Source organism: Varanus komodoensis, unplaced genomic scaffold (genome assembly GCF_004798865.1).
Source record: "Varanus komodoensis strain SLA01 unplaced genomic scaffold, ASM479886v1 scaffold5, whole genome shotgun sequence".
In the NCBI taxonomy this organism is placed as follows: Eukaryota; Metazoa; Chordata; class Lepidosauria; order Squamata; family Varanidae; genus Varanus; species Varanus komodoensis.
The window spans coordinates 20267903-20295186 of NW_025336087.1; the positions used below are offsets into that span (position 1 = coordinate 20267903).

At 42.0% G+C, this 27284-nt stretch overlaps 1 protein-coding gene across 3 annotated transcripts; it reads right to left on the reverse strand.

The window, feature by feature from the left end:
* Positions 1-9651: 9651 nt before the first annotated feature.
* Positions 9652-25679, reverse strand: ARRDC3 (arrestin domain containing 3). 3 transcript variants are annotated; one of them, XR_006416269.1, is made up of 8 exons: positions 25140-25679; positions 20019-20100; positions 17656-17803; positions 15047-15149; positions 14424-14680; positions 14144-14306; positions 13376-13565; positions 9652-12258 (listed from the first exon to the last, which is right to left on the reverse strand). XR_006416269.1 is itself a non-coding variant. In XM_044446157.1 (8 exons), exons 1-8 carry the CDS (start codon positions 25417-25419, stop codon positions 12202-12204), a joined length of 1245 nt encoding a protein of 414 aa, XP_044302092.1. In that variant the 5' UTR covers positions 25420-25679; the 3' UTR covers positions 9652-12201. The 3 variants fall into 3 exon arrangements, 2 of the variants coding, with proteins under 2 accessions (XP_044302092.1, XP_044302094.1); XM_044446157.1 differs by having other exon boundaries at positions 13376-13530; XM_044446159.1 differs by lacking the exon at positions 17656-17803 and having other exon boundaries at positions 13376-13530; positions 25140-25158.
* Between the last annotated feature and the right edge of the window lie 1605 nt (positions 25680-27284).

Below are 27284 nucleotides of genomic sequence, written 5' to 3' on the forward strand. Positions count from 1 at the left end.
CTTCTTGAGTGACACTGAAACTTGACAGCTGGCATCGGCTGCCTTTCAACATATGAAGCGCTGGTGTGGAAAACAGTTATTCACTCCTCACCACACAAACAGACTTCTCCCCAGTGCCTTCTGCTGCACTTTCTTAGTTATTTATATATTTATTTATTTTGGGCTAGATTACCCCAACTCCATTTACTTCTTTTCACAGCTTCAGTTGTTGGCATTTGCTGGGTCCTGGAGGGGAAGAGGTTCTGTCCCCCACAATCCACCCCAGTTGCTAAACTTCAGAACAAGGTCCTTTGCAGAAGTGTATGCTCCTGCTGACAGTAGCTTGGACTGAGTTGGTGCAGTCACACAGATAAAACAAACTGCAACATGCTTTGTTTTAGTCCTTTTGTACAACTCTGAGTCTCTTCGTATAATCCTTTAATAGTGTTTTGTTACCCCTGATTAGAAATGTCTCCATATTTAGAAAGATCTATGAGCCAGGGAAACAAAACATCTTCTTATAAGGCTAAAGCACACAACACTGTGTCCAAGCCCAGAAAGTCCTTGTTTGAACTCGCAAGAATGATGTTTTGTGTCACTAATAAACAGACTAGACTTCTGTAATGAAGCTTCTGCTTCCCCAGTACTGCCATTGGTTTGGTTTTGTTTTTGTTTTTCACATTACAGTGTAGTTCCAGGAGCCAGAAGTCACTTGATCTTTTCAGATGGGATCGGAGCAGAGAATGATTTTTCCCATGCTCCTTCCTCTTGCTTGCACAGGCAATCTTGTTCTCGAAAATGAGGGTGACTTCACCTGGCTCTGAAAGTGACTTGTGTTGACAAGACCTGCTTTCACATGCTGCCATTTCTTGTAAACTCCCAGGTAGTCATAAAAAAGCAAAGAGACTAGAAGGTTATCTTTGCTCCCTTTGCATATGTAATAGAAAGTTCATTCTTCTTCTGCAGGATGGTAGCAGGAAGGCAAGATATTGGATCTATGTAAAAGGTTTTAATAATATTTCCAGATTGCTGAAGTTATAGATTCCTCATAATAAGCAAGATTATAGTATTTGACCAAGGAAGTTGTCCACAGATGATCTGTCACAGGGTACACAGATGCTACGGTTTGAAAAAATATGAAAAAAATTACAGTAGCCCAGCTGGGTTTTATGAAAGTCAGATGAGATGCATGGCAAATATTGTCAAATACTGGGTAACCGAGTCTAACTGAGAACCAGTGTGGCATAATGGTTAGAGAATTGGACCATGAAGCTGGGATCTAGGAGCTCCAGGTGCTAAACGTAGCTCAGCCATGGAGCCAACTGGGTGACTTTGGGTCAGCCGCAGGCTGCCAGCCTAATCTACCTCACCTGGTTGCTGTTAGGATAAAATCAAGAGGAGGATTGTGTAAGCTGCCCTGATTTCCTTGAAAGGAAAAAAATGGGGTAATAATATGATAAATAAGTAAAACAAATCAACTCAAGATGCTGGTTTAAAGCCCCAAATGGCTTGGGGTCTAAATACCCAAAAGACTGCCTCCTCCTACAGGATTCATGTCAAGGTTAGTCATGGCTGAGCACCTACTGGGGGCTCACCCTCCAGCAGGATCCCATTCCAAGGATCCCTGGACTCCTCTCATGCTTTCCCATCACAGACTGCTTGTTCCCTGCCTCGTTCTGTGCACTGGATGATCAGCCGAGTGCGAAGGAGGATGCCAGCGCCCACTCACTGACCGGCCCCCTGCCTGTGCAGCAAGCGAGTAGGAGCAATGAGGAGAGAGAGGAGTGGAAGCACTAGCAGCTACGGACAATAGTGGTGAAAGGTGGATTCACTGGCAGAGGGCTCCCTTTGAGGGCATCTTGCCCAAGGGCCTTCCAAAGCTGGGAAGGAGCACTCATGCACTAAGCTCTTCAGGAGAGGACCCTTCCAAATCCCAATGGGGGAGACATAGGCTAGGTTTTTACAATAAGACAGTCTTCTCTGCTGGTGCCCTGGCTCAGGGGATGTTCTCCCAATGGAGACACATTTCTTTTTGCCCAAGCGTGTTAACCTTTGAAATTGTACCCTTTTGTATTTTTAATTTTGTCTGTAGGTAGAAACAATGACTAAAAACTAAGTTGATTTTAGTTTTTTTGCTTGGTTTGCAAATGGCAAGTTGCCATTTACTTTATGTCAATTGTATGACTCCTATGCTGGATTTATTTGTTTGTTTTTAATGCTGTGTATACCACTATAGGACCCCTTATAGAGGAAAGGCTGTTTAAACGTTTTAGAAATAAGCAGATGTCTGTCTGTCTGTCTGTCTGTCTGTCTGTCTGTCTTTCGAATTAACATCCAGGCAGTAAACTAGGAGCATTTCCATTCCTGCATTTCCACTAAATAATCTTTAGGTGGTAGTGTGGTGTTGTAGAAAAACATAAGTACACAATAGGAAACCAAACTTTGTGTTGCTTTCACAATTAAATGCTGTATTTTTCCTGCCTGCACTTTAAAAATGTTGAAAATGCTGGTCAGATACAGAACTGAGACTGGAGAGGCACAACATTGTGTGCAGAAACCATAAACAGGTGTGAGCAGGAATGATGAACACATGATAAATGCCTCATATAGAAAAGTCTCAGCTTGCACTAGATAAATCCATGGATGTTAAAGCTATCAGTATCTACTACTTGTGATCGCTGTCCACTATATCTAGGACTAAAACCAGAATCTGTTTCCTGCATGATAAAGGGCTCCACTTGTGGAAGGTCCCACCAACTGATTTTCAGGGATCTTCTCCCCCCTGCCATGAACACACACAGCTCATTGTATTTGAGGGACAAATACAATCTGTGCAACATTTTCAAGGGCATGGAGGGGCTCCCATGAGGAGGGGCCTGGAAGACCACTTCCAGTCCAATTTATATTTGGATCCAGTCCCCAGGATGCAGTTGTTGAAAGATGACAATGGGAAAGAGCTATTGCTCCTGTGTGTGGTTTGTGGGCTTTCCATGGGCATCTGGATCGCCAATGTGGGAACCCTGATGCTGGTGCAGGCAGGCCTTTGTTCTGATATAACAGGGCCTTTCTTAAATTCCTTACCTGGGTGCTTCCTTCCTCTACCGAGCTTTGGGTTGCCGACTTCTTTTTCTTGGAATGGTTTTATGTCTTTTATAGCTTTTTCAATAAGTACAGGGATGCTGGGGAAAAGTTTCACCTACTGATTTTTTTCATTCTCACATAGCTATTAAAAGAGCTATGTTAGCAAAACATTAAAAAATACGGAAGAAGAAAAAGACAAGAAAGAAGAAGTTGGCTGCTCTAAGCTCAGCAGACGGAAGCACGCTTCATGCAAACAAGTCCCACTAGGAAGGGTTTGAAACCCAAGCTCTGCAGTACACTGGCTAACACGATCTTCTTACTTTGCCCAAATAGATTGCAGTATTTACATATCTATGCCCGTATCTATTAAACAGCTAGATAGAAGCTTCCCCCCTCCCCCACTGTACATATAGTGGCCTTTGTTAAATCTGTACCTGGACCTACTTACTTGGGACATACACTGTTGCTTCCCTACACGGGAACTAGCTCTGTCAACTGCCTCTGCCAACGCTATGTTGGTATCTTGTGATTTCAAGTTTTCTTATTTAGGAAGTGAGATGCACAGTGCAGGCTCCAGGTTTGTGAAGGTCCTGGGGCAAGTTCAGTGGAGCCCCTCTTTCAGTGCAGCTGTTCACTGCCATTGTCACCAGTTGCTGTTGCATTCTTCCTGTTGGCACTTGCTTACCTGAGAGCCAAAGAGCCAGTGACCAGGCAGGCAGCAGCATCTCCTACTCCTCTTTTACCTCCACTCATCTGGGCCAGTGTGAGAGACAGGTGAACAGGCAGGTGCAATGGGGAAGAGGAGAAGCAAAGCTGGGACATCTTGTCCTTGTGTTCCTCCTGGGGTGTGAGCCCTCAGCAGGTGTCCAGCTATGTCGACCGTGGCAGCAGCCTTGGAGAGATAATAAAAAACATTGCCTTGAAACATGAAAACTTGATTTCTGATCAATAGGAAACAGTGTATTTCAAAAAACAATACTTCATGATGGGCTAATTTAATCGGGCCCTGTGGAAGTTAATTTGCATATATCAGAGGACTGAATTCAGCTTCTTTTCTACCAGTGGGGGCATCCTGTGAGTAGAATTCTGCCCAAGATGCACCTGCTAGCAGAAACTGTTGATAGCAAAGGTTGCACAAGGGGAGTTATCTTAGTTGATCTCTCTTTCTGCAGCCTCCACCTGACCCACTGTTTTGGAGGGTGTGCCACAAGCTTCTGGAGGACTGAAGGGGCAGAAGGGAGAATCACTGATCACTGCCTCCTGCATTCCACCAGTAGGATTCCTCCATGGGGATAGAAACCCCCTACAGATGGGAGGCTGGATTCAACCATTTCAGTTGCATTTCTTTTATTAACTTTTTCATGAATGGGCTGGATGCAAACGTAGATTTGTGTAACTTGGCTGGCTAAAACAAATTTCCATGCCCACTTCTTGCCAGATGTTACATGGAAATTGAGTTGAGATGACATGATAACCTACACCTGAAGGTAGAGTGTAAATTGCTGAAATATAGGTTAGTGAGCTTTCTGAATACAGCTGCACTAACAAGCCATAGCTAACCATGAACAACCCATGAAGAGAACCCATGGCTTGTTGTTGGATTATAAACTGTGGATTGTTCACCATGGTTTGTTATCTTAGCAGGCTTCCAACAGCAAGGCAAACCACATTTTAACAATAATCCATGATTCAATGACAACTCAACACTCAACCCATATTCAACCTTTGAATGTGGGTTATTGTGCTGTCTGAAGCCAGTCAGAAGTTTGGGTGAACTTGCCAAATGGAATACACTGCGGCGAGGGGAGAGGGTGATTAACTAATAACTGAAGTGTAGGCACTAGGCACTTTCTTCGAGCAGGATACTTGCACCCACTCAAAGCAGCTTCTTTTCTTTTGGATGCAACCAAATTGGTTTTTTGTTGTTGGCCTACAGAGCATTGTGACTACAGTGCTAAGGTGGCATTTAAATCTGCTTCACTGACTAATTCAATAAGGGGGATGGTGGTGGTGGGGAGAATCCATGACACATGTGCCACCAAATTCAAAGCTCCTCTGGGCTCTCAACACAAATCAGAAGGTGGTGGTGGAATATGTGGATATATTTGAAGGGAAAATAAGTACACCACCTGCAAGGCTGGCATGCTCTTGCCGCCCCCCAACCCCAGGATAGGAATGCTGGCAGAACAGGAGAGCTTTTGATTAGCTGTACTGAAAGCCTTCTCTAGCATGCCCCTCGAAATTTCTGTATTTGATATTACTTCTGATAGAAAAACTGGCAGATGTTTCCATGCCCACAATTAGGAGGCTTATAAAAATGGATCTCACTCCTGGCCCATGGACCTCATTTAGGACTTCAGCCTCCATAACAAAAGAAGTGAATGTAATCACTGTGTGTATGTACCTCTCAGTCATTTCACAGAAGGCAAATATGCCCATTCTCCTTTTTAATTAAAACAGATGATGTAAAAGTTGCCTTGCTTTTTCAGGACAAAGATTAGTCTGTTCCAGGTTTCAGTCTCCAACAGTGGGTAGCCAAATGTCTCTGGATCAGAGTGTGAGGGAAATGGCCATTCCCTGCTCATAACCCCAACTTGCATTAAAATCAAAATTGTACTGTCTTGGAATGCAGCATACTCTTCGTGAAACTAAAATTTCTATAGCTGTCAGTATTAGCCATTGACATAATCATCCTCCCTAAATTTGCCTAATCTTTGAAGTTGTTTGAAGCTTCTGGGGCCAGCATCAATCCTGTGTCAGTGAATTCCATAACTTACGTATTGGCTTGTATGTTAGTTTCTCCACACTACTCCTAATTTTAAAAGCTTCCAATCCTTTCTCTTAGTTGCATTCTAAAAAGTCCCAACTTCTTCAGCATTTGCACATTTGGAAGATGTTCTCAAGCTAAAATCCTATGCATGTTTACACTGCCAAAGAGCCTGCAACTCCCACTGTGCACCAGCCAGCATTCCTGGCTGTAGCATGCTAGGAGTTGTAGACCCTTTGTGGTCTAAACATGTGTAGGATTGGGCCTCTAATCAGTTCGTTGACTACAACTCATAAGTTGGATGGGCTTAAGATGTCTTTAATAGGTGCAATCCTACCCATGGCTAGCTGAGAAATGCTGCCAGTTGTAGGCCTTTTTCCTTGTCTTAACATGAGTCCTTCTGGTTGCCCACTTCTTTAGCATTTCCAGCTCTATGTAATCCCTTTTGAGATGGAGAGAACGACACACAATATTTTAGATGTGGGTGTACTGCAGATTTATGTAATAGCTTCTTGATCGTCAATGTTTTATTTTTAGCTCCTTTCCTTATTATCCCTAACACTGGATTTACTGTTGGGAATCATAATTTAATGTATTCACTATTGCAGCTCACTGAGCTAATTTTTCCAGGCTATAGTCCTAAACACTATTACAAGAAGGAAGCCACAGTGAGCTCAGTGGGAGTTACTTCTGGCTAAATATACCCAGCACTGCACTGCCACTGACTTTTCCACCATGACCTTAAGTTCTGTTTCCTGAGTTGTCAAAGTCAACATCACTTCCCATAAAATATAGGTGAGGGTACTGCACACATGGACAAGAAAGGTACCAAAAGAGAAAAGGCAGGAAACAGGGTTTCATACATGGGTTCATGAAAAATATGGTCACCTTCATGATGCCATGAAACCCACAGAGAGGATGTCAGTACTCAGGAGGAAATCCACAGCTTCTGGGTAGCTGAAGGAAACAGATCTACTTGAAACAGACTTTAAATTTATGTTTGCTTTGGCCCTAAGCAGGTTTCCTGGAACACTAAGGGCTACACTTTTATGTTCAGGGAAAAACAAAAGCCCAGAGTCCATAAGATGTCACACTAAATATAGGAATGAACCATCTATTTCCCTCTCAGTACCCATTTGTGTTTTTCCTGTCAGCACCTAGTCATGACTGATGTTCAGATAACATAAAAGGAAGGCAAAGATTCAAGCTGCATTGGGAGAAAAGGTACTGATCAACCTTCTTTTGCCGTGAAACATAGTTTACTAACATAGGCAAGTATGTTGATTTCAAAACAAAACAGTTTCTCATCTGATAAGTTTCTCTGACTAACCTCCCGCATAGAAAAAAATTCAATTCCATTGTCAAGTAGCAATTGAATAGGGCCAATGGCAATGCCAGATCAAGTTGGCACATAGTTGATACACAGAACAGATTTTATGTAACATCATAAAATTTATTTGAATTTGCCATGGGGATTCCTTGGGTTTTGTTCAATGGATGCAGAAAGGAAAGGATACCCGTGGCGCTGCTGCTGATGTTCATCTCAGGCCCACCATGCATAAGGTACGTCATGATGCAATTTAGAGCGTAGGCTTATGCATGTTTGGACAGAAAAAATGCCTACGCTCCCAGTATTCTAGAGCTGGGAGTTGTAGGCCCCTTTTTATGTCTAATCTGGCAGAGGATTGCACCTTAAACTAATGTAATTATACCGTCCTTAGTTGTTCTGTCAGCACAAAGTCCTTCATCATGGAATAATTCCCTGAGGACCAAACCCCTGTGTTTCACTACATGAATGCAATGTTGAGGATCATACCATAGGTGCAATTGCACTTGTGTTTGGTTTTGACTACTCCCTCTTGCATCAGAACACCATATGATCAGGCTACAAAATGGAAGTAAGTATGATATGGATGCAAGCTGAATTATTAGGCATGAGAGTTCAAAGACGCCTTACATCCAAGCCATTTACTTGGCAGAGTTAAATGAAGAAGTAATTCTCCCTTTGCAGAGGAAATAACTTGTGCAGATTTTTGTTTATTTTTTTCCTGCAAATTGCTGTGATGGGCTCTAAAAGAGATAAATAGTGGAACTTGAGTTGGATCCAGGGTTACTCATAGTTGAAGCAGACTTACTGGAATCATCTGCACTTATGTCAGTCACTAACTTCTATTGATTTCGATAGGTCTAGTCTTACTATGACCTTTTGTGTAATATCCAAGCCTGGTTAATGTTTCAGCAAACATTTTTATTGTTGAGAGTTTTTAAGTTTTAAAGTTTGAGTTGAATCACTCAGATGATGGCCCCCATGATCCAACTGCCTAGTATTCTCTAAGTTTCTCAACATCGATAGGGGAGATTCTAACCCCAGCCTCACAAGAGTTAGAACAATTTCTGAGTATTGCTTTGGCAACTGCCATATTTTCTCCCCCCCCCCGCCCCGCCCACACCCCCACCAACTGTCTACCTATCTACCTATCATCTAGGGAAATTGTGCCTACAGTTGCACAATGCTAGCAACATCTTTCAACTTTGCAGGTAAGAACTTTTACAGAGATTATAAATCATCAACAAAACATTGACATTCAAAATACAATCATCCAGGTTTCCCAGCCAGCTAGGCATGCCTTCTTCCAGAGTACTGCATTCCATCATCTGCCTTCTTGCTTTTTACGTGCTCCCCCAAGCAACCAATGAGATGTCCATGCTCAGTGCTCATTGTGGAGTTCTCCAGTTTTTTTCCTAAAGATCATTTGTACTTCTGCAAACTTTGTTTTCACAACCTCCCCTTTTGTGTACGGATGTGCCTGAACTGGTTACACTTAAAAAATTACTTGGAGAACTGGGTTTACAATTGGTATTTTTTAAATTCAGGTTTCTGTGTGCTCCCTCTTTTTTCAAGCTTTGATATGATTCATTTAACTACTCTCTCATTCTGAAAATGTAGTTCTAATATAACCTTCCATGTTGAGTTGCTCCAATTGTCTTATTTCCCATCCCATCATGACTCATTTAGTCTATAGGCTCAGTTCAGTCATCTGGGAGTGCAGCATCTGGATGTGGAAGGAAAGGCACTGGAAGCCTAACAAAGCAATTCTTTTATTTCTGTCTACTTCCACCACTTATGTATACGCAGGCACATTAGACCGTTATGGGAAAGAGACGGCTTTTATGCACCTGCCATATACCCATCTAGCCTGTTCTCCTACCCAGTCAGCCAACACATGCTTAAATAGTGACCAAACAGTGCGTAAAGATAAAGTTGCTGTTCCCCACAACTGCCTGGTGCTGCACCTATGAAATTTTCTACATAATCCCCTGTATCCAGTTTTCTAATCCCCTGTATCTAGTTTTGGTTTTGTGGCAGAACTGAGACCCAAGCACTACACAAGGAGTGTTTACTCGCCTGCTTTCCCACTGTATAAACTCTAGGAGATTCTGTGCTATAGGAGAATATTGCAGATACATAGTATGGCTTTCAGAATGAAATGCTACATTTTCCCTGCTCTTAAAAATGAAGAGAAAAAAAGAAAAATACCCTTAATGAAAGTGCTTGTTAGACACAGAAGCAAAACTGGAGACTCCTGACAGTAAAGAGCATGTAAACAACCCTGAGTAGCAAATGACAAGCGTATGATACATATCTGTGAAAAAACTCATGCATGAACCAATCTGTGATGATCTGGGTGGGGTTGGTGGACAAGTAGTAGGGTTTTATTACATCCTATGGTTAGCCCTCTGCTTGTGAAAGCTATGTCTGATCAAACCCATATAATTTTAAGAAATCAGTTGTGTTGTTTCTTATAAAGCAACTCCAATAAAAATAATTTTGTAAAAAAAGAGTTTATTATCCACAAGGAAGAGCAATAGGAAAAATTAAATTGTTTTCCACGTATTGTTTTCTTGAAACAGAGTCTACAAGGACATATTCAGCACCAAACTAAAAAAGAAAAAAGAAAATATAATACAAACAGCCATTGAATATAATCTATAAAGCAAACATTAAATATTGCACTTTGTTTCTCTAACATTTTGGGTTTTACTTATCCCCCCATGTTTTTAATTAGATTATTTTGAATACTGGGTTACATTTCTGAACCTCATATTTTACAGTGTCCAGAAATTGACCAATATTTTATGAAATCAGAAATAACAGTAATGCCACAGAAAGGGTAACTTTTTTTTTTTTTGTAAAAAACAATTTTATTTTTATAGTGTTTACAACTTTAAACTTGATCACAAAATTGATGTGATGCAATGCCAATTATTACAATATTGGTCAATCCTGCATCATATGGAAACTTTCATCATACTGTGAAAAATGTAATGCTATGCATAACAGCAATTGTTCCCTAGTTAGTTGAAACAAAAACAGCAAAGGAAAAAAAAAAGAAAACCACCAAATGCCCTTTTATGCCACTATCCCATTAAAATATTGTTTAACCTTCTGTGGAAAAGGGACATTCATATCACTTAGAAAGGTTTTTTTCTTCTTCTTCTTCTTCTTCTTAAAATTCCATCACTCCATTTCCTTATTATCCAGTATAGGAAATTTGCTTGCTTGCTGAAGGCCAAACTTTGTTAAGTGAATCACTTAAAACGTGACTCATTCTATACTGTTTATTTTTCACCCTGTTATTGTTCAAACATGAATTGTTGTCCATGTTTTATTAAAGGCCACTTATTGAAAAGCCTATCCTGTTTGTTATGAAGCCTCAGAGCAAGACAGATTCGAATCAGTGGAGCTTTACCCCAGAGAAAGCAACCTTTAAACTTGTTTGATTGTTGTAAAGCGTGCGGTTAGCACAAGAGCCATCCTGTTGTCACCCTGAACATTTGGATTTAAAAATAGTTATGAGTTTAGTAAGACAGTTGTGCGTGAATTATCTTTAATGCTGAAGTGCTAGCAGTTGTGTCAAGAAACCCCAATAATGTATACCAGCTTACACTCTATCATCTGTGCTGGACCCCCACTCTGAATTTTGCAATCCACAGCAAATCCCTACCAGTTAGTTACAGCTATCAGTTTTACTATTCTGAGTCACTGTTAATTCTTCATACCTGGAAAGAATGTAATTTGAGTGGCAGCACTAACTGGGACATATTTTCTAAGAAGTGATCCCCTTCTTACTAAGGTATACTATCCCTTTGGGAGAAGACTTCCTCTGTCCCAAACTAAAAGTTCATTATAAATCTTTTCCACATTAGTAATCATGAATAAGAATGTATAAAAATATATTCACTTTCCTACCCACCCCCGTGGCTGAGAAACCCCAATGCAAATCACTGTAGGAATCATACATGACTTTAACTCTTGCTTGATATACATTGGGTGCTACCTCTTGTGGCTCTTCTGAAAACATCTGAATTTGACTAAGGACTTTTATGTTTCATAAAGATAATAAGAAGTGAGGATGTGTTCATTTGCGCATGTCCCTTTTCCAAATCACCCTTTCCAAATTAAAAACAAAAACAAAAAACAAAGTAACAAAAACAGAAAGCGAAAAAACTCAGCAGTGCAACATAAACACAAATAGCATTTCAACATTTTGGCAAGTGATGAGTTCACCTGAGATTAAGTGATTTTAGGCAGTCTGTAACAAAATTCTTCTTTGCGGTAATAGTAGAAAGGCAACAAATTCTTAAAAAGGAATCGAGAAGGTATACAATCTTGACGAAGACTCCTATTAGTTTCCTTCTCTTATTTTTCACCTCACATATCTGTTGCTTGTCTACTACAGTAGGCTGCAAAACATACCGCAAAGATTGGCTTGAAGGCATTTGATGTTTGTAATAAATCCACAACAGGATCCAAGCTGAAGAGGTGATACACGGATCAGTCTTACTGGGACAATTCTGAGCATGTGCATATGCAGGAAAAGTCCAGACTATATAGTTTGTTTTTCTAACAATAAAAAAGTCAGTGCATTTGTCATCATAAAGTTTTCAAAGCTTTCTTCGCTCCTTGTTGTGCGGACCACAAACAAGTTAAAGGGGTTAACAACAGTCCAACATAAATGAGAAAAAGCTGTAGTGACACAGAACCGCACAACGAAAGCATTGCGCATGTGCAAATTTTCAAATCAAAAGAGGAAGTCATCCCTCTTGCAACACGGTGAGTGTTTTGACACACGAGTGTAGGCTATTAAGGCTGCTCTTAGAATGTGCCAGAATACAACAGGGAGGGAAAGCTCAGGTCTTCAAGCATGAAGAGCAGTCCTATGATGTTTGCTGTAGGCTTCAAAAGCATAATCACAGGTTGTTTCATTGTTTCACCTTTTCTTTTAGGCAGCAACTTCCATGGAACGCCTTTATTCTCACTGTGGCGGAAATACAAGTCAGACCCCAGTCAACTTGGCTTAGGATGCATTCCTTCAGCGAGAGGGACAGGTTGGCCTGTCATCTGAGGGCTGATCTGGGTTTGGATCAATCTAAGTGAAAGAGAAAGAAAACCCAAAGGGATTAATGCTTTCATTTAGAAAAGCGATACCCTTTTTAAAACAACAGTAAGATGAATGATTTAAACTGTAGATTTACTTGAAAATATTCAAAAGTTCTCCACTGTTTTTGCATATTTATTTTATTAATTTGCATTATATGAACATGTTATAGTGTTCCCAGTTAAGAGGTCCTGCTAGCTTATAGGTATGGAACAGCTGGAAAAGCTGCTGAAAAAGCAAATGAGAAAAACTCTCAGCTCCAGAGCCTAATTCTGCAAGTCAGGTGTCTTATTGGCAATCATCATATGTCCCAATATAGAAAAACATGAGCAACAGAATGTTACATGAGATTTCACAATCAGCCTCTGCATGCTGCAGTCACTCATGTCTAAGACTGGGATACCAGCTAAATAGCTATTCGAAAATCACAACAAAATACATGGACCTCTTGTCCCCAGATTCATCTTATAGCCAATTAAGGCAACCTACAGTAAATAAAAAGTAGGTTGGGCATTTAACAAGTAAAAAGAATACCCCCAGTATACATTAAGTACTTAAAACATTAAAGGAGCATTCCTAATCATATTTAGATGGAATAAAGGCCTACATCTACCAGCATGGCCTGGCTGGCCATCAAGTATGATTTCACCCTAATGAATTTGCTAGTACTACTGTGACAGAGAGACTTCCACTAAGTAAAACCAAAAACAGCTCAATCTTACCCATGCTTACTTGGGAAGTAATTCCTATTCAATGTTCATATGAGTACAATTAGGGTTACTGCCCAAGCTAATTAACTGTTGAATTATGAGCTATAATGAATGTCCTTCCAAATATAAAGTATCACCCAAAAATAAGGATGCACTGCAGTAAGTGACATTCAAAACATGGTTAACCAAAACTGAAGGAACTGGCTAAATAGTGCTAAGTGGTTTGCAGGTGCACAAAACAACCCTGCACTTTTTAATAATGACAGGACCCTACAAGGTAGAGCAAGATCAGCTAGGATGAGATATAGATGCATCAGTCATGTATGTTCTGAAATGTATCTCAGGAAAAACAGCAAGTTTTAAAATAGAATGCATAAGTTTACATGTTTTAATGTTACCTCAGAATAAAGTGGAGGTGGTAGGAATCGGAACTCTTGGATGTAGGCGAATAATGGTCCTTGAAGTGCTCTCTCAAAGTCATCGCAAGCAGCTACAGGTGCTAGGCTGGACTGCCTTTGCTCCTCAGTGACCACTTCTGCATAGCTAGGAGGTGCTGAAGGTAAAAGTACACGCAGTTCGAACAATGTTCTTATGCATGTCAAGATATATAATATGACAAATATATTAAACTCTAGTTATGTTTATTTGCACAAGGTAGATATAAGAAAGGCTTAACTTTCTAAGTACTGGATAGTTTGGCAACTTGACTTAATTAAAACATTAAAATGACTGGGCTTAAGAACAGATTTACCACCACATTCGGTTATGGTTCATCCACTCACATATCTATATCCTTTTTGGAGGTCTCTGGGGATGACGCTAACTAGACTTCTCCAGTGCTAACATGAGGAATACCCAGGAGTAAGGGAATAACACAATGTATGGAAGCTTTGTTGAAGGAAGCCAGTGAAAATGACTTCAATGTGGACTGCTTGTAAACCTATTCTATATCTGCACAATTCCACAGATTTAGGTGTATCTCCATCCTATTTCATCCCTTTTCCAGGGAAGAACAGGGCTGTACTTCTCTTCACTGGAATGATTTTGTGGAGATCCCTACTGTTTGTGCAACATAATTATACAGATTTGTATTGATGAGATACTAACAGAATAATGGATCTACAGGGAAATCACTAGGCTAGATGGAATCTGTTCATTCAAATTACCTTCTGGTCTTTCAGGCAGGGACAGACCAAGCCAGTTCATATTCATGCTACATTGACTGCTCACACTTGAAGTTCTGCTGCCAAATGGGTGTAAAGGAATAGTACCGATGACAAGTGGCAAGTTAAGAAATAAGTCCATTGCACCTGGAATATCCACATATACCTGGAAGATAACCAAATTATTGCAAATCATTAGAAACTAAATCAACATCCCCATAAACATACCAAAGAAAATTAGGACTGGGGTGTTAAATGTCAAAAAGTTAAACTAGGTTCCTACCATTAGAGAATATTCCACACGGATTATACTACAATCAAGGATGGAAGGGGAGACGGGTGGAATTTTTAATTGTTTGCCATTCCAGGTTTCTGTCTTCCCTGATGACAGGGACTCCCCACGCAAGTTGGCAACAAGCTGCTTTACTTCCTTCATTTTCCCTTTGGCATAGAATGCCTGTGTTTGATAAATGGCCGCCTTTGGCACCACCATCCTGGAAGAGCAGTTCTCAACCTCTGCAAAGATCTGGATGGATTCACCTTGAATAAAACACAGAACATGAACATTAGATAGAAATAGGAGAAACAATTCAGACATTACTACAGTCAGTAATATTTTTCTTACTAGTTTGGGCAGTGGTAAGGATAAATTCCAGTGAGAACAAGATCCCTTTTAGCAACAAGACTATGGAACTAGGTGCAAGCTTCATCTTTTCAAACTGATGAGAAAACTAACATTGTTTGCAACATACTGCACTGTATGCATAGCCTTAGGTTAGCTTATATATCGAGGGATGGCTGGAACATTTCTTTACTTAATCCAGCACATGCACATGACTCTCTTAAATTGATACTGAAACAAAAGCAAAGAAATAGCCCACTTCCAGCAAACTTCATATTACATACCTGGGGTGTAGCCCTTCCTTTCAATTTTGGCACTTAAGGATATTGGGCCTGAGGTACAAAACCAGCAACAGAGAGTCTTTTCTTTTGTGCCTGCTTGGGGTGACTGAAAGAAAAATAAAACATACACACTCAATTACATTTTTAGATCAGTGAAAATTATATGGCTCTACAGATTTTGTAGGGTTGCTTCTAGAAACTAACTTTTCAGTGAAGGTAACTAGAAATCCTTCCATAATATAAAAATTGCCTTATAAAAGCAGTCTCTGTGATCAAGGTTGTTAAGACCTTTGGTTGCTGTTCTTCCCCATGCCAGTTCTTCTAGTATAAATACACTAGCAGTGATCAGTGCAACTGACATCCATCTGGCCTTTATGTCAACATGCCAGTGAAAGCAAACTACTTGCATGAGTAGCAGGAAAGCTTTCTATTACCTATTTCAAAAGTAATGCAAAAGAGGAAACTATTATACATAACAAATTATCAGATTTCTTTAGTGTCCTCATGCTCAAAGACTTAAGTGTCACTGGGATGGGCCAAAGCTTGGTAACAGAGCACATTCTTTCCATATGGAAAGGTCCAGGTTCAATGTCTGGCATCTCCAGGTGGGGCTGGGGAAGATTCCTGCTTGAAATTCTGGAGAGCTGCTGCCACTCTGTACACATGATACTGAGCTAGATGGATCACTGGTCTGACTCAGCTTTCCTATGGTAGTCCTACTGACAGGGTAACAGTTCAAATCTACCCCACTATGATTCTAACCATGTTTACTTAGACATAAATCTCATAGAATGAGGTTAGCCTCCCAATAGGTAAATGTAGGATTACAGTGTTACTAAGAAAAAGCAACAGATTACAACTTACAGCCAAGGTCTACAATTCAGTTAGGCTGAAGTTCTTGGTTTTAAGTCCCCACATATGGCCCCAAGCAAACATAGTACTTGATTCTATGTGTGCTGACTCAGAGATAAGTTCCGCTATGTTGCTCAGGTTTACCCTCAGAGTGTAATGCAATATGCACCTAGGTGTTAAGTCTCACAAAACTCAGCAAGTCTTTCTGGGTAAACATGCATGTGATGCATAATTGCAATACTTGCCAGTGTTTGGGAATAAGCAAATTGTGATAAATGGAAGTTGCTTTCCAGTTACATTTTGGATCATGCTGTTCCGTGGTGTAAGTTTAATGGGCAGGGCCATAACTTGGTGGCAGACAACATGTTTTATATGTAAAGGGTCACAGATTCAGTCCTTGGCATCCCCAGGAAGGGATCCTGGCTGAACCCCTGGAGAGCCACTGCCAATCAGTGTTAACAATACTGTGATAGCTGGCTCAATGGTATGACTAAGTAAAAGGCAGATTGCTATTGCAGTATATCTCTTTGATTTATATTCTAAGCAAGTATGCTTAATATCATAGCTTTATACTCACTGTACAAAGCTTTTACTGCATTAAAATGAAGTCCAGGTTTAAGATTTTAAGCAAGTTTCAAATATGTTTCTTAAAGTTTAATTAAATTTCAATGGAAATTATGTCTAAATAGACATGCTGAGAATTCTAGCCTTAGCCTCAAAGCTTCAGCACATTTATCTGTGTGGCTTCACTGAACGTTTATTGTGTGAAGGGATGTTCCACCTGCCCTTTATTCTTGAACACTTTTCCTGCTTCCTATAAAATGAGGTTGTTCACTTTGGGTTAGGATTGTTTCCAAATATAACAATGCTCGTTATTATTTCATTGCATTTGTATCCCGCCTTTTTTCCTCTCACAAGGAACCCAAGGCGGCTTACATAGTCTTCCTCTACTCCATTTTTTATTTCTCAACAATCCTGTAAGGTAGGCTAGGCTGAGTGTGGGTGACTGGCCCAAAGTCACCCACTGCACTTCATGGCTGAGTGGGCACTAGAATCCGAATCTCCCAAATCCCAAGTCTAACCACTACACTACACTGTTGTTTATTCTACAGCAATTGCAAATTAAGAGCCTTGTCCCAAACTCACAAAAATCTATAGAAATATTCCTCTTGATTTTGGTGTGTTTTAGACAAGGTTCTATATCTTCCATACAATAAGCAAAAGAACCCTGTTTCAATGGACTTTTGTGCGTTCCATTTTTACATATTTATTGTAATTAAAAATGAGAATAAATAAATAGTTTGAGGTCAAATTCAAATAATCTTATAAGGTCTTTAATACATTGTCAAAATAAAATTTTATGATAACATACAGAAGTATGATCATTTCTCCCCACTTGATATGCAAGTTATCAGTAGTATAATAATGAATAATGCACTGCAGTACAATTGTTTTACATTGCTTTGTCAAGCTGCAAAATTCTCAAGCTGTTCTTAGAGAAATAAAACTGTTCCACATAGAAGCCAGTTAATCTTTATTAGAACAGTTAAAGTACATTACTTAAAAAACAAGCAGCTTAAAAAGTACTTGATTAAATTATACAATATGCTACCACTTATTGGTTGGTGGGTCATTATATCTGTTACTTTAAGTATTTTACTTTACTTAGTTATCGTTACATATTTTGATATTTCAGAGACAATGTATCGCTGTTTTTTTAATGCCAGAAACAAAGAATGAGTAATTCTGTCAATTCTTACCAGTAATGAAGGAGTGTTGATATCTATATGTTCAAAGACTGTAAATTCCTTCTTTAATTTTACTGGTAGAAGCCAAGGCCTGTGCAATTCTGCTTTCACCCAATAGCGCACACTGCCATGTCTGCCTTCAAATGAGGTAGCAAGTGGTCTGTTCAGGACACAAAGGTCAAAGCTGAATAAGTCTTTATCTCTTTTGTTGTTTAACTTAAGTATATACTTAATCCAGGTAATAATTATTAAGTTGTACTGTACTGTTAATGCATCATAGTATGTAAATTAAGGATAATTTTGTAGGATTTTCATGTTTAGTTTGGGAGAAATATCTCTGTAGTTAATTGCTCAATAGTTCTACAGAATATGACCATTACTTGTATTGGAATTGCACTATAATATGCCACAAGGATACCCTGACCTAACCCACAACACAGTTAAACTAAGGAACTTGGATTTGCAGCATTTAGTCTCACTGAACTGAATGGGAACTAAATAGGCTTAAATTCAAGTTAACCAGCTCAACCACATTCAGGATCAGGCCAAGAGATTATTTACTTCTGCAAGAGGTCACTTTTTCGAAGGAATAGGTAAAACACAAAATATTAAAACAATTATACTGCTTTGAAGCAGCTGACTTTTAAAAGGGCCCAGATCCTAAGACAACTCAGGCTTCATAAATATGCTCACAAATACTTCACAGGCAGAGTCAATGTCTGTAGATGTTCTTTCAATTCTTGCAGTGCTTACTGTTTTGTAATTACAGGGGTATTTTCATGTTCATAGACATGGAAAATAAGTTTAAGTATACAAAAGTAGTTTATTCCCTTCATTCTTCTATATTTTAAGTAAAGCTGATGTACAAGACCATTAAAGAAAACAACAGCCTTTATATTCTCTTGTATTTGAATAAAGGCAAACAAGAGTTCTGCTTATCCCAGAATGAAGTCTTTGTATTCCTTGGTATCATAAATGCACCTAGAACATCAGAATTAAAATAGTAAGGATATACTACTTCCATGCATTGTAACAGAACAATTGCTTTCTCCTGACAGCTTAAATTCCTATGAAACACATTCATTAAAAACGGGGTTGAACTAAAGGTTTGGATGGTTGGGCATTATCCCATGCCAGTTTTGAAACCAACAAGATTATCCAACCTGGTCTTATGGTTTTTTTTCCTACCTAGTCTGAAGAACACAGTTCTACAGGTTGAACTACATAAGTAGCTGTTGGTGAGAATTTTCCTCTGGATGCTTTTTACTTGTAAGTTTAGTAAGTTAATATGACTCTTTCTTTGAAAATCAAACTCCATTGAAGAATTTTCAAAAATACTGATATTCTGGATAGAGTAAGTGTAAATGCCATCATGCTGCCTCTTTGAGAAGCAATCCTGCATGGTACAAACAATGCAAACATTGAAAATTGCAGATACTCAGAATAAAGCTTTGCATCTGCTTTAAATGTGCAATACTACAGCAGCATCTGCTTCATATTGCTGCAATTTTTCTTATCTTGGTGATTATGTACAAGTTTCTTTATGAAAGTTTCCTTGTCTTTTACTTCTGTGCTTCCATTTCCTTCAATCTCTTCCAATCCCTTATTATATATTCTTCATATATTTATCAATTGATCCCATGTTTAAACTCTCCCTGTGGTTATCTGTCACTCCCAGTATACTTTTTTTACTTTCTTCCAGTATATGAATCAACATATATTCAGAGCTGCCTTACTGGGTCGTTTTTAAAGAATATGTCAATGTTATGACATTTTAAAACATGAAATGTTTCCCCCATCTTTTGACTGAAGTCTCTTCACGTCCCATCCATCTGCCTTATTCTGGCTTTATTCATGGAATCACTCACAAATGGGAAGCCACTGCTGGCACTTAGCAAGTCCCTTGTACTCAATGTATCCCATGTGGGTCTGATTTATGCCTTCCTGGAAGTTCTGTTTCAACATGTTCAGTTGAGGCGACCAGCTATCCAATTCTGTACAAGCTTAATTCCACAGGAAGTCATGACAGCAGCTCTAAAAGTCTAATGATCAGTCCTATTTTGAATAAGGAAAACAGGGCATGGGAAGAACAAATTAAATATGAATGTGCAACAGGTTTTAAAGGGGAATTATTGATAAGCAGTTAATAGCTGAGCCTGATTTTTCATGAATTTGCCACTTTAGATCAAAGCAACCTCTAAAGAGATTATTAGGACAGAGTCCTTGTAGCATATTCTAGTGCAATCCTTGTGACCATTGAAAAGGGTTTCTTCTCTCCTCTACCCTATCTCCACATATGAGCTATCTGTCTACAGATCTGTTCTCTGTATGCTCGTTGAGTCTCATTCTACAGCCCAAGCTTTACTTCTACTTACGTCTGTGGAAGCTCAAAGCTGAATGCATATTCATGCCGTCCTGAATGAATGATATGGAGGCCTTCTTCAGAATTATCATCATCTAGGAGGGAAAAACCCAATATGCTATTCCACCTGTAAACATTGTACACACACATTATACAGGATGACTTGCACTGAATGGAATTAACAGAGGTACACTAAAGAGGAACAAAATTACACACCACATCCTCATTTGGGTCACCCAATTGGCAGTAATGTCCTTTAAGTTCCATAACTGGTCTATGATTAATTCTCAAGAATGTTTGCTTGAGTCACACTAATAATTCTTTTTAAAATTCTGCATCCAATTTAACTCACTGGCAGTTCATATTCACTCCCTTTTCTCCTTATTTCCTTCTCCTGTTACCTATTCTGCTGTCTAAATTAAAACATTAAGGTACACAGGGGCAAGGTTGTATTTTTTCACTGAGGTTGCTTTCAAACATATCTTGAGGAATAATCTCAAATGATCTAATATGCATGTACCTCTTGCAATAAATTTATGAAAAAAAACCCAAACAGGTTTCTTAATGTTTGTTTAGCAGCAGTCTTCAAAAATGATACCATTCCAGTACTTAGTACCCTATTTAGATAGCATGGGTCCCATTGAAACTAATATATCTACCTTCACATAAAGTATTCAGGATAGGTGTTAAAAAGGCCACAGTTTAAAATAGAAAATGTTTGTCCTGTTCAGGACCCTATGAAAGTACTGGGCAATTTACACTGTGATCAGTTGCTACATTCTATATAATAAGTATAGCTACCAAGTTTTTTTTTTTAATATACTAACTGAGGTACAAGAAAAGGAGGATCCAACATATATTTTAAGGGATGACATTCCTTGTCCTATTGATTCCTTTGTTGCATTAAATATCCAACAGAAGAGGGCCATGTCCTCCTGATCTTGGTATATTTGCTGGCCTCTTGTTATCTTTTCTGAAGAGTGGGTTGCTCCTGGAGCAGAAAACTGCGGATCCAAGAGTACTTTTGGGTCGGGAGGATGGGCCAGGCACTCACCCTCCTCTTGCACTCTTGATCTTGACGCTACTCGTCTACTGAAGTCGCTCTGCCTACTGGGCCTGCTGGCCATGCCTGCCGCGGACTCCACCTACCGGGAGTCCGGGCTCCCTAGCCACGGCTCGGCTGCCCCGCTTGCTGCCCCAGCAGCGGCGGCAACCGGCGCCCGGGAAGGCGTGGGGCAAATCCCGCTGGGCTGGGACGCGCTCCTCAAAGCGCGGGGCGGAAGCGCGGGGCGCAATGCAGCTCGGCCGCTGCGGCGAGGCGCTCTGGGGCGCCGCGCGGCGACTCCTTGCGCGTGCCCTTGAATGAGCCGGGCAAAGCGGGCACCGGCCGCGGCCGAGGGCCGCCCGCTTGCCTCCCTTCTCGCAGGACACCGGCGAAAAAACAGGCGCCGCGCGTCAAGCGAGCCGCATCCAAAACGATGTACGGCTGCCTGCGAGGTGGCTCCCTTCATAAGGCGTCCCAGAATGTGGCCATCACTGTGGGGGCGGCTTAACTCCTTTTTTAAATAGAAAACGAACGTTCATTAAAAACGTGTGTGGGTTTTCTAAATCCCCGTGTTATTTTGTGCCATGTTATTTTTTTAAACCGTCCCCGTCTTGTCCTCATCTCCTTCCCTTTCTTTCTGCCAGCTCAGCAGTTTTCTCTCAACCCCAGCAAGAAAAGAAGCGCCGCCGCCTCCAAGCTGTGGTAAACAACTGCTGAGCTGTCAATCACAGACTAGACTCGAGCAGGAGAGGACCGGCCTAAACCGGTGCGAGCAGAGCCCCAGCCAGCCGCTCATATGCATACAGTATACATTGCACGCCACAGCCAGCGTATTTGCTCAGTGGGCTCCGCCTCTCAACCGAACTTGCTAGTCGTGGGCGTAATGGGGAGCTGAGGGGAGGAGGCAGCGAGAGTCGACCAGCCGCGCTTCTCTGAGCTTCAGCTTCCGGTCTCCGAGGCTGGCATGCCAGCTCGCGGTGGTTCCCTTCAGCTGCGCCGTGCAAACGTGACAAAAGGCACTGGCCCTTCGCCGCGACGTGTGTGTAATTTAAAATAATGCTAATGGACTAATTAAGAGAAAGGGGTGAGGCGGGGCAATCGTCAGGAAAGGAGCGGGGTTCCCCTTTGCAAAGCTACAGTATCCTGGCGCATTGCTAAAGAGGGGGAATGCTCTGCTGAAGCCGGGGGAGACAGCCGTTTAGGCAAGATGTGGTTTCCAGGCTCCCACCCCGCAAATCTCCTTGCTGGAAAAGAAGGGGGATGGCTGCATCGTGATGCGGGGCGAAGTTCTGCACTAAGTGTGGTGGGGTTAGAGGTCTATATAGGGGGGAAAAAAATCTCCCATTTTACGTCTGGAAGGGAACACGGAAGTGAGTCTGGACACCTGCTCAGGGGTAGGCTGGTCCTAGGAATAGACAACCCGTGGCAAGTAACGGGCACCATCGCATTTTTTTGCGAGAATCAGCCGCGTGTATAGGTTCGGAAATACGAAGCTAAGCTCCGAAGGACATATTCAGAAGCCAGCGCCAAAGCTTTTTTGGCAGGCACGGTAGGGGGGCTATGCTTTATCTTACGATGACGTCCAGCTTTTGCTATAGGGGAGTGCACTATCCTGCTCCTTTCGTTAAGATGCAATGGATACGTGGCAGGATCCGGCCTATGCTGTTATTTGTACGTGACAGTGTGCACATGCACATCTCTCACTCCATCCCCCGCAGATGGAATCCACATGTGAAATCGACGCCTTTTGCAAGCAGCCATAACTGCTTAAGTGCCAGTAAGCGGCTCATCAGATTTATCGCCTGCAATCCTACGTACACTTATTCATAGGGGCTAAGAAGATCGAGCAGATGGGGGGGGGGATGTTTAATGGATCTCAACCAGTCCACCCGTACTAAGAGGTTATAACTTGTTTCGCGGTGTTCTTGGGAAGATTAACGCAGATCCCTGAAGCGTGCCTGCCAGAAGCACCGGGAGATGCGGGATTCAGCTTTTGCTGCCAAGAAACTGCAGTCGTCGTATGGCCGTCGCGTCGCGCACATGCGATTCCACGCGTCCAGACCAGCCCTACACCACGGCCCTTAGCCAGGGACAAAGGGGCAGCCGCTCCGGGGTACACGTAGCAAGCAAGCTCGGAGAGCGCCTCGCCGAGCTCTGGCAGGCTCTCTAGGACCGAGAACCCTGCCTTTTCGTCTCCCCCCTCCCTCTCGGCCCGGCCACCTCCCAATCAAGGCCTGGCATTGCCTTAGCAACAGGCTAACAAACCCGCCGGGCCAATGACCGCGGGAGTGCTGGGCGGGGCTTCGGCGAGCCTGTTAGGCTGAGGGCTTGCTGCCCGCCCGCCCAGCTAAGTCATTGAAACTCCTCTGCCTGCTTGACCGGGGAGGGGGGTGGTAGGGAGAGCGAAATGTTACAGTCAAGCGAGCCAGTCGCTGACTGTAGTGGCACGGAAGCTGGATGAATGAGTCCAGCCAGTTCACAGAAGTGAGCTTCGCCAAGGTCTCATAGCAGGGGCTTAGTCAAAGCGGCAAGTCATCCCTTGTCTTTTGTTCCTGCCAAATACAGGCACACAGGAAGGGGACTGGGTGCAACAGGAACAGGTGCAAGCCCCGTTTTGCCTTCTGAAAAGGCACTGATTGGATTCTTTTGCTTGCGTCCTACCACTTTCTCAAACGCTCGATGGGGTGGCTTCCTTTCCCCCCGTTTGCTCGTTTCAGTTTCTCGGGAACAGCTTTAAGCCTAAAAATAGGAGGATGAGTTTACACGTAAAAAAAATAAAAATAAAAAATCAGCTGCTTCATAATCTCAAGCAGCTTCATAATGCAAGTTTTCTGGTCTTCCACCTTTCCGACGACCATCTTTACACTTTTTCCCCTTTTGCAATAAATATAGATACTTGGGAAGCGATAGAATATACTGCGCAACTAATTTGTGGATTAAAAATAAAAATCAAGAGGGTGATCACTCCTACAATTTTTTTTCCTGTATCTGCAGTAGGTCTACTGCATATACATTTATCTCTGCTTAAAAGAGCAAGCCAAAATTACATAACCAGCTTTAACATTTTCTTGTGCTAGGAATTAAGTCATCGCCACCACCTGACGCGTGTAACCAATCTGCTGTGAGGAGAAGGAGCACCCCCTCCCTTCTCTTCAGTACTGGTCCCAAACAGGATTGAACCGCTTCTAACAAAGGGTGGAAACTTCAGAAAAACAACCTTAGACTCTCCTATACTTCCACATTGGTACCATTTCAAACAATAGATTAACAATCTGAAGCCCCATTTGGCCCCTGACAAGGTTTATCCCAGTTTTCCTAACTAAAATTACTCTCCATTCTCAGTATTCCTTGCCTTGACATAGGCGATTTCATTGACTGCAGAACTCCCCAACTTAGCACGGACGCTTTAATTCGAAAATGGATTCATCTAAGTGGGGTCCCCCCCACCCGAGTCATCCAGAGCACAGCTTTACATTCGCCTCGCTAACAAGAAACATTCTAGAATAAGAGGGCTCATTTGCCAACTTTTCCCAGCTTTAGTAAAAGAGATGCGGACCTACACGTGGGGTGCTGAAAGCAAGTGTCAAAATAAACCGCAGGGAACCCTTTCTCTGTCTTTCTTCATCCTGAAGACATTACTGATTAGCTCGAACCCTGTAAGCCAGTTCTTTAGTATTTTAGGGGGGTATTTTGGTTTTGGTAGGCAGATGCAATAAAATATTCCCATAAGAGTAATAGCCTTAAAACACCCAACACCTTTTAAACGGGACGTGCCTATGAACGGGTCTTGTTTAAAAGAGCCCATTCAGGCAGAGAAAAGGTCTTGCCTGGAAGACATGCAGACGCACCAAGATTCGTTGCTGGTTCAGTCCCTTCCCTTCCATATATGCTCAATAGATTTAAATGGTCATACATGCTAAGCTTGCAATGCTGAAGTAACTTATGGGGAGTAAGTTCCATTGCACTCAGTGGAACTGACTTCTGAGCAACCATGCTTAGGCTCGCACAGCAGTTTGCAGTCATTGGGAGAGAAAATCTGCCCTTTGACACTGCATCATGTTAGAATTCTTCATTAAATTCCAGACTTACCTCTTTCGTGCCCAATTAGGATATCCTTGTGGTTGAAATATTCTACTTCTTCAGTGTAGTTCTGTGTGTAGGCAGTGTTGGATCCAGCATTTCTCGATTCAGTCCAGCGTACTTTTGCATGTCCTCTTGCATGGATTTTAAGCGATTTGACTCTAATTTCCCCAGTCACTTCTAAATTCACCCTTCCTGAGACTGTATCCCCGCTAGAATAGACGGGGACATTGCTGTCATTAAGACAGTCAAAGCTTATTGTCAAACTCTTCACTTTACCCAGCACCATGTTGAATTTTTTTTCTTAATAACAAAGTCTATAAAAATATACTGTAAGAAAAAAGAGGGGAAGAAAAGTCAAGATCTCATATAAAAATGTGATCTTCACTTGACACTGATCAATTCCTGTGTCCTGCAAAAAAAAAAAAGGTTGCAGGCAGGGATCAGCGGCTTCTCCACGAGCACTTCATCGGGATTGCTTAAAAAGTAGCAACGCCAGATGCTGCTCACAGCTGCTTTCCAGCTCTGTGGTCTCCTTACAAAGACGAGCAGTCGGCTGCTGCCAGCTCATTTAAGAGCAGCTTTGTGAAAAACAAGCCCCGTGCGCATGCGTGGCAGTGGTGCATCCTCCTCTTTCTCCCCCCCCTCCCCCGTACAGTAGGTGTAATAGAGGCAGAGCAATGCAAGCTCTTCTTTCCACCCCTCGTCTGGGTTGAAGACTACCCTGACCTCGAGGAAGACGTTTCACGGGGTTTGGGCTGGCAGCTGGCAATCGGCTGCGGAAAAGACGCGCTGCCTGTTGCATTGAGAAAGCAAGACGGGCTCCCAGAACCAAACAGCTGATCACAGAAGCCTCAATGCATCGCCTACGGTGCAGTGCTGGAATGAAGAGTTTAAAGGAGGCAGGCAGGGCAAGTGTCTTTTAAAGGCTGCTCCAGGATAACACAAAATGCAAGCGGTACTATGTGTGTGTGTGAAATAATGCTTCCGTGAACAAGCAGTAAAGTTAATGGGGAAGTAGCGAAGAGATTTCTATAGTCTCTGCAATTATGCCAATCTACCAGAGGCTGGGAGTTTCCCAGTTGCACAGCAGTTTGCAGAGGACAAGCCAAGTAGGTGCAGAGAGGAAGCCTGGCCCAGGTGGCGATAATTCTGCCAAGGGATAGAAGAATGCTGCTGGTACATGCACTTCCAACCCCACCTGCAAAGGTTAGCAGGTCTGCTATATGGGAGAATGTTCTTCCAGGTCCAAGAAGCCGCTTTCATTTTCAGACTAGGGCTATTAAAGATGCCCACTCCTCTTATGATTTCTCTTCTTGGGGCTGATGACAGCTGGGCAGCTCAGGAGAAGCCAGTGGAGGTGGAGCCAGGTATCACAATAGAGAGAGCCAATGGTAGTTGGAACCAGGAGAGGTCACAATAGCAGTGAGGGTAGGCAGAGTCATTAGCAGAGGGAGCCAGGTGTCATAGTAGGAAGAGCCAATGGTCGGCCGAAGCTTCGAGAGGCGAGTAATTTAAATGTCATCAGTAGAAAGCAGAGGGGTCTGGTTTGGTCCATGCAACAACCCAAAAGTACTCCTTCAAGCTGTATTTTTCTGCCTTAGAAGCAAGCCACTGCACATGCAAGGTAAAGTGAGGCCAATACAAGAATGAAGATTATGGCTGCAAAGGTGTGTGTGTGTTGAGAAGGGAGAAATCCATACAACTAGACAGACTTGTTCAAGCCCAGATTTGTCTGATGCTGCAACAATGTATTCTCACAGAAGGAAACTTAAGGTTTGGTTTAAAAATAGTGTGGGGGTTGGGTTTCCTGTCCCACATCATGTTTCCCCCTCCATTTTTTATTAGGCTTTTCCACCATGCCTATGGAGGTACTCAGCCCTTCTGATTTGCCACCCCAACTCAACAACAGCAAAACCTGGTGAGGAAAGCAAGGCTGTGCACTGCTGCTCTGCTGTGCTCTCTGATCTCTTGGCACTGCAGCTCTTTCTTTCCCTGGCCTGCATTGTCTTGGAACTTGGTTGTCATCATTAGTGCACGACAAGCAGGCAGTGCATGCATGAACTGTGCCTGCCCCCCCCCCCCCCCGGCCACTGCAGTGGCTTTGAATCAGGGCAGAGCATCCCAGAGGAATGTTCTGCCTCATTCCTCCAG

Bases quoted from the DNA above. Each gene is read 5' to 3' on its own strand.
- ARRDC3 (XM_044446157.1), bottom strand. From the start codon at position 25,419: ATGGTGCTGGGTAAAGTGAAGAGTTTGACAATAAGCTTTGACTGTCTT. The intron at 20,101-25,139 runs GTAAGTCTGGAA...TTTCCCTCCTAG, and splicing joins CCTAATTGGGCACGAAAGAG to ATGATGATAATTCTGAAGAA. The intron at 14,307-14,423 runs GTAGGAACCTAG...GTTATCTTCCAG, and splicing joins GTGTGGAATATTCTCTAATG to GTATATGTGGATATTCCAGG.